Source organism: Urocitellus parryii, chromosome 2 (assembly GCF_045843805.1).
Source record: "Urocitellus parryii isolate mUroPar1 chromosome 2, mUroPar1.hap1, whole genome shotgun sequence".
NCBI lineage: Eukaryota > Metazoa > Chordata > Mammalia > Rodentia > Sciuridae > Urocitellus > Urocitellus parryii.
In genome coordinates, this window is record NC_135532.1 from 60,744,028 (window position 1) to 60,752,008 (window position 7,981).

Genomic DNA, 7,981 nt, shown 5'->3' on the forward strand with positions numbered 1-7,981 from the left:
CACACCTGGATATGTACTACCTATTCTAAAAGACAAAGTCATACAAAGAATTTTAAGTTTCCTGATGTCTCTGTAACAACTGTGTTAAGATTTCTATCAGGGGCTGGGGATGTGGCTCAAGCGGTAGCGCGCTCGCCTGGCATGCGTGCGGCCCGTGTTCGATCCTCAGCACCACATACCAACAAAGATGTTGTGTCCCCCGAGAACTAAAAAATAAATATCAAAAATTCTTTCTCTCTTTCTCTCTTCTCTCTTTAAAAAAAAAAAAAAGATTTCTTTCATGTAACGTTATCAAATACATTTTTCTAATAATGCTTTTGAAGTTTACCACCTGAAAATTCCATAATTCACCTTCCCATTCATGCTGAGTATATGAAGAATCACCTTCTGTTGATCAATTAGGAAATCAGAGCAGAGTGCCCCCAAGTTCGGCCTTACTAAAAGGATTCTTCTCCTTTGTTCATATGAACGCAGTAATTAAGTATCACAAATATTCATTAAATTTTCTGTCTAAAATTTATTTTTACAGAAATCGAGTGAGGACAGCCTGAGTATCCCGAATAGTGGGTTCCTGGTATCCTTGCAAGTGAGCCACGCCTTCTCATCTACCTTCGACTGCCACTCTCCTTTGCTTTTACCCTCACTGATAGGCTCTCCAGGTCCCAAGGCCGCTGCTCGCCTCCACCCACCACAGACCCATGGCTCAGAGAAAGGAACTCGACCTAACTGGTGTCAAGCAGAACACCCGAATGTGGCTAGTCAAGGTTCCTAAATATCTGTCACAGCAATGGGCTACAGCCCCTGGAAGAGGTGAAGTTGGGAAATTGAGGATTGCCAAGAATCAAGGAAAGACTGAAGTATCCTTTACTTTGAATGAGGATCTTGCAAATATTCATGATATTGGTGGAAAACCAGCCTCAGTCAGTGCTCCTAGAGAACATCCGTTTGTCTTGCAAAGGGTTGAAGGACAGATGTTAACAGTATTTTCTGAGAGCTCATCAGGTAAACTCTCATTAGAAGGAAAGGTGGAACAAAGAGCCGAATGCCGACCTGTTGCCAGTGAAAACTACATGAGATTAAAGAGATTGCAAATAGAAGAATCTTCCAAACCTGTAAGGGTATCACAACAACTGGAGAAAGCTGTAACAACAAATTACAAGCCTGTTGCTGATCACCAATGTAATATTGAATATCAAAGGAAAAAGAAAAATGATGGAAAGCGAGTTAAGGCTGATAAACAGCATGTATTAGACACGCTGTTTTGTGCCTTTGAGAAACATCAGTATTATAATCTTAAGGACTTGGTGGACATCACAAAACAACCCGTGGGATATCTAAAGGACATCTTGAAAGAAATTGGAATTTACAATACGAAAGGGATTCACAAAAACACATGGGAGCTGAAGCCAGAATATAGGCATTATCAAGGAGAAGAAAAGAGCAATTGAGAGGCCTTGTAGCCAGAATGCTGAGGGAACAGCTGAAGGTTGATGCTACTCAAAGCTCAGATACCATACTATGTTAATAGGAGTAAAATGACTGCTACTTTAGTTTCTTTTAGTACGTTTTTGAAACTGGTAATTCTATAAAGTTTAAGTGTTTTATTAAGAAAAGGACGAATTTACTTAGATACTTAACTTGTATTAAACTTGTAAATTCATGATGGGGAAAGGGGTTAGGGATTAAGAGGGCTTTTTATTTTAAGGATTAACTTTTAAAATGTTAAGATTTAAAATGTTAAGATTAAAATGTTAAGGAAACATTTGCTAAATGAAGACTCTGTCCTTGGTGCCTCTCGGAGGAGCTGAGGTAACTCAAGTCCAAAGCGAATGTTATACTAACGACAAAAAGGTCAATAACAGAAATCAGTAAAAGAAATAAACAGCCAAATTTATTTTTCTGAAATTGTTCAAAAATGAAATTTCATGTTCAAGTATACATTAATAAAAGAATATTTTAGTTTGTACAAAAAGAAAGAATAGAATAAGTGATCATTTGCATGTTGAACATGAGGACATGCATAGACATTAATAAAATGATGATTAAAAAGGTTCAATACATTATCAATAAAAAGTTTAATACTGATCTCAAGGAGAAAAATTAGAATACTTCCTCAACATTCACAATGGATATGTTCTAAGACCCCCAGTGGGATGCCTCAATTGTATATTCTACCAAACTACATATAGATTATGTTTTGTCCTATATATGTATTAAGTTTAGTTGTAACTTAGGTATGGTAAGAGAATAACAATAATGCTAATGATAAAATAGAACAATTTTAGAATTATGCTGTAATAAAGTTATGTGAGTATGGTCTCTCTTTGTCAAGGTATTTTTTTTCTATTTTAAAAATGGAATTTATTTTATGTTTTAGGATTCATAGCAAAATTAAACAAAAAGTTCAGAGACTCCCAATCACCCTCTCCTCCTCTCACACAGTTTTCCCTGTCTTTAATATCCCCCACTAATTAGTATGGTACAATTAGTATAATTTTGTTTGTTCTTTTTAAATACACATGACCACAGAGTATATTTCAACATATTATACATACGAGGAGTATAACTTATGATTCCATTCTTGTGGTTCCACATGATATGGAGTTTCACTGACCCTGTATTCATAAATGAACATAAGAAAGTTATGTCCATTTAATTCTACTGTCTTTCCTATTTCCCTTCCCTTCCCTTCATTCCACGTTGTCTAATCCAATGAACTTATGTTCTTCCCTCCCCATTTCCTTATTTTGTATGAGCATACACATATCAGAAAGAACATTCAGCCTTTGGTTTTTATGATTGGCATATTTCACATAGCATGATGGTCTCCACTTCCATTCATTTACCTGCAAATGCCAAATTTCATTCTTTACAGCTGAGTACCATTTCTTTGTGGATATATATCACATTTTCTTTAACCATTCATCTGTTGAAGGGCACCTAACTTGGTTTCATAACTTAGCTATTGCAAAATGATATGCTATAAACATTGATGTGGCTGTGTAAAGGTAGTATGCTCATTTTAAATCCTCTGGGTATATATTGAAAAGTGGTATAACTGGTCAAATGGTGGTTCCATTCCAAGTTTCCTGAGGAATCTCCATATTGCTTTCCAGAGTGGTTGCACCATCAGCAATGTATGAAATGTACCTTTTCTCTCACATCCTCATCAGGATTAATCGTTACTTGTATTATTGATAATTGCCATTCTGACTGGAGTGAGATAGCATCTCAATGTAGTTTTAATTTGCATTTCTCTAATTGCTAAAGATGTTGAATATTTTTACATATATTTGTTAACCATTCATATTTCTTCTTCTGTGAAGTGTCTGTTTAGTTCCCTTTTCCACTTATTAATTGGGTTATTTGTTGTTTTTTTTGTTTTTGTTTTTAAGGTTTTGAATTCTTTGTATACCCTGGAGATAAGACTGTTTTATATTCCACATTTAAGCTATATTATTTGTCTTTCTGCACCTGACTAATTTCATTTAACATTCTCTGTTTACCTATGTTGTTAGAAATGACAGAATTTATTTTTTCAGGATGTATAGTGTGTTGTTTTTTGTGTATGCACGATGTTTTCTTCATTCATTCATCCACTGGTGGACACTTGAATTGATTTCATATCTTGTCTCTTCTGAATAAGTATGTATGAATTGAAGGCATCTGTTTAGCATGCTGATTCTATTTTTTTTTCAAAGCAATTCCCAGTAGAAGTGTAACAACATTAGAAAATGATTTCTGTAAATTAAAATAAATGGAATGAAATAAAAGGATATAGTGGAGAAATTGAATTAATAAAAATAAAATAATACTTTTACATTTAAAAAAAAAAACATATAATGAGCTAAGTGCAGGGATGCATGCCTGCAATCCCAGCATTTCAGGAGACTGAACTCAGGAGTTCAAAGCCAGCCTCAGCAAATGCAAGGTGCTAAGCAACTCAGTGAGACCCTGTCTCTAAATAAAATACAAAAAAGGGCTGGGGATCTGGCTCATTGGTTGAGTTCCTCTGAGTTCAATCCTCAGTACCCTCCTCAAAAAAAAATAATAATCAATCTGGAAAATATGTAATGTAGGCATCTGGTATAATTGAAAATTCTTTAAAATTGAAGAAAAGGTGAAGAATCTTTGCTTACTGAGCCCAAATCAAAATAAACCCATGGATTTATATATGTAGAAATAGACGAATGAATAGATAGATAGACATAGGCAGAGTTTGATAGAGAATATGTGTTTTTTTTCTACGTAGAGCTATTGAGATATAATTCTTAGCTCTGTCCACTTAGAGAATCTAGAGTCAGTAATGCTGCAGTAGCAATGAGAACAACTAGAACCAAAATGGTAACTTTCAAAAATAATTCTTCATGAAAAGTCTGGGAAGACAATGTTCCATGACTGAAAGAATGTGCTTAAGGAATGATGAGGCCATGTCCAAAGGAGCCATTACTGGGACAGGAGCCAATGTGAAGCATCCTTCAGTTCAAAATAAGAAGAATGAAATATAACTCAAAGAATAAAATAAGAAATCAATAATCCACCACAATGTAAACAGCAAACAAGTGCACAAGTATACAAAAATAACGAGGAAAAAAATCTCTTCTTCATAGTAAAATGGCAATTAATGCAGAGACATGGTAGAATTAGAAAAACATAATTTCATATTCACCACAAAAATATTTTCTCTTATCCAATAGTAGTGGTACAAGCCTGCCGCAGTCTTGGCTGGGCACAAGATCACGAGCCACTCACACCTTGTAGATTCAAACAGCAATTCTTTATTCCCGAACTCACACCGGCCCTGTACAAACACATTCTGGGGAAATCCAAGTTCTGCCGCCACATTCACATCCCAAATACTTTCTGAATTCCACGAGAACTCAACGGGAACTCAGGCAGCAGGAACGCCCTATACCCAGCAGGAATAACCTTAAACCTGGAACTTCCCTAAACCCAGATTGTCTTAAACCCAAGGAGCGGGATACTTCCTAAAACCTGCAGGATACACCCTAAACCTGGATCCACCCTGGTCCTTGAGCAGGGTCACCTTTCTCAAACACACATGCAATGTCACAGCGAATTTCCAAGGCAAGTCCATTTAACATGGGGTATGCTGGCAAGGAAATTTCCATGCGTCATTCCTACAATGGCCCTCAGCACAAGCCTGTAATTCCAGTGTCTATGGAGGATTGCAAATTCAAAGCCAGCCTCAGCAATTTATCGAGGGCCTGTCTCAAAAAAAAAAAAAAAAAAAAAAGAAAAGAAAGGGCCAGGAATGTGGCTCAGTAAGCACCTATGGGTTCAATATATATATGGGTGCTTAACCACTTATACACACACACACACACACACACACACACACCTTTTCTCATAAAGGGAAAAAATACTAAATTAATAAAGAAGAAAATTCACAAACATCATCAAAATCATACAATTGAGTTTATCATGGTAAGTAAAAGGACCAATATTTATCAAGTGCATGCTGATATGATAAATTTTAAACTACACAGTCCCTGTTCTAATATATTGCTGCCAAAACCACATAAACTGTATCTGATCATGAGGAAATATTAGACAATTCCCAAATAAATATCCTGCACAGTTCACTAACGTCAAAGAAAAATTGTGAAACCATTTTAGATTTATAGACACTTAAAGAAATGTGAAAATTAAATGCATGTTGTGATCCCAGCTCTTAATATTTTATTCTTTGATCTTTTAATGTTGTGAAAGATCTATGAGATACTCTTACATGTGAAATCTTTTGCTTGTATCACTTCCTCAGGATCTTGTCATCATTTTTGTTCCACTTTTCTCAATGTTGTCACTAAGTTCACCTTCACTGAGAACCTAAGGCCCAGCATCCACTATTTCTTTTAAAAGTACATTGGAATCTCACTTGTAGTGTTACCACATTTTCAATTGTTGCTTCATTTTTATATTTGCTGTCTAATTCCCTCACCTGATGATTTTATTTTTACAAAATATTAAATGAGTTTTTCATTGAAAGACAAAGTAGCAGCATAGCTACAAACTTAGTTGTCTGTGCATGAATCTAATAACATGCAAAGTGACTCATCACCAATAGAATTTCAAAGAAAATATGTAATTAGTCACTGATAGCAATGTTCACCTGTTATTTATCTATTGAATTGTGAACTGAAGATCCAGCAGCAAAGTTTATAGCATATGCCTTCGTGTACAACTGAAAATTGAACTGTTGATTGGGAAACGGGTTTTATAAAATAAAACAAGGTAACTGAAATTCAAACATAGTAGAATCTTTCAAAGTGAGGAATGTCTGTATTAAACACATAAGTCAAATTTTATAATTGTTCCCCAAATTGGTTGCTGCTCTCCAGAAAATAAACCCCTTCCAGTCATTTTGTACTAATGGGGTGCCTCCACTATGTGAATTTTGGTGGGAAACCAGTTCCTCCATCCTCCTTTAGAATCTAAATGTGACCACACAGTAAATCCTTCACCTGATATTCCAGTAATTGAGGCATAAAATAAGTGAGGCAGCTTGGCCACACAGAAGCTGCAGAACAAGATTTGTTAGTAGAGGAAATAAAGCCCCTAAGACAAATGCTTTCACCTTTTCAATAGTTTCTATTTTTATCCAGTGTTTATGAAGAAAATGGATGTAGGGTAGGCCTAAGATGACTAATGTTAGGTTCACTCACCATGCTTCTGAGTGGCTATGCAAAAACATACAGTAACCCAGGTTATGAGCCCTGTGATTCAGTATGTGTATTCAAGGTCATAACACATTAGCAAGTGCCCACTTATGTAAATGTTGGCAATGTGCCTTCTTCGTCCAGCCTGCTTATAGAAAAGACCTACGGAAGGACTCAGGGGGCAGAAAGCTAGAGACTGTTGCCACCCCCAAATAAAGCATATCTATCATTCCAACTTTGCCTCACATCTTCTTCCACATGCCAGAATCCCATATCTGTTTTCCATGATCTGAGCCCTGGCAATGCAATGAATCAATGTAAATAAAGCACAAGTGTTATATATTCAATAAAGTCAAAAGCATCTAGCATATAATAACTACTCAGTAAATGTATATACTGTTGTTACCTGTAGGAGTCAACATTGGGTTCATGTTCCACGGAGTCAAAAAATGAACACCATGAATGCTGATGATATAAACAATGAGCAGGAATTTTATTTAAAAGGAAAGCTCGATGCCTGGGGATATAGCTCAGTTGGTAGAGTGCTTGCCTCACATGCACAAGGCCCCAGGTTCAGTTCCCAGCAAAACACACACACATACATACACACACACACACAAAAAAAAAAAGGAAAGTGAGAGAAAGATTCAGAATTGCCAACACTGCACACCTGGGAAGGAGAGGGCAAGAGTGGCATGTTATTCTTAGAGGGCTCCTTCTTTTAAAGACACATAAGGAAAAGTTGATAAGCTTCTCTTGATTGGTTTTTGGTATTTGAATTGTCCCTTGTGGACAGAGGCCAAATAATGGATTGTGCAGTTGCTTTGGGCAAGATGGAGACTTACACCCTTTCTGTGAAACAGAAACTGTTGGGGCCTGTTAAAATGGTTCTCCTTGGGTTTGCCCTCCTGCCAACCTTTACTGCCCTTTCCTATTCTACAGTGCCTATCTTTTGTATCTCTGTCGTGAGGGGGCAAAATTGCAACGTATGCAGTTGAGGGGAGAAATAAAGAACGTCCACGCGCTTCTGCTCCTTTCAATGCTTCATTCACTCAAATTACTCAATACAGTTTCACTCTATAGGTTCTTAATCAAGAAAATGACAATTCTTAATGCTCGGCACTGCAATAGACATATCAATTCATAGCAAACAATTCTAGATTAATTAATTCACAGCAAAAAATTCTAGATTAATTCTAAGTACTGCAAAACACACTTAATCATGATAGACTAATGACAGACATTCCCTCTGCATGCTAAGTTCAAAGTTCTTAAGTCTTAGGCTTTGAGTCCAGCAGATG

At 36.3% G+C, this 7,981-nt stretch overlaps 1 protein-coding gene across 3 annotated transcripts; it reads left to right on the forward strand.

Moving 5' to 3' along the window:
• Window positions 1–698: 698 nt before the first annotated feature.
• On the forward strand, window positions 699–1,448 carry LOC113187790 (general transcription factor IIF subunit 2-like). 3 transcript variants are annotated; one of them, XM_077792789.1, is made up of 2 exons: window positions 699–857; window positions 1,083–1,448. In XM_077792789.1, exons 1-2 carry the CDS (start codon window positions 699–701, stop codon window positions 1,446–1,448), a joined length of 525 nt encoding a protein of 174 aa, XP_077648915.1. The 3 variants fall into 3 exon arrangements, with proteins under 3 accessions (XP_077648915.1, XP_077648913.1, XP_077648909.1); XM_077792787.1 differs by having other exon boundaries at window positions 699–758; window positions 852–1,448; XM_077792783.1 differs by having other exon boundaries at window positions 699–1,448.
• Window positions 1,449–7,981: the final 6,533 nt, after the last annotated feature.

Coding starts and splice junctions, on each gene's coding strand:
- LOC113187790 (XM_077792783.1), top strand. CDS start 699: ATGGCTCAGAGAAAGGAACTCGACCTAACTGGTGTCAAGCAGAACACC.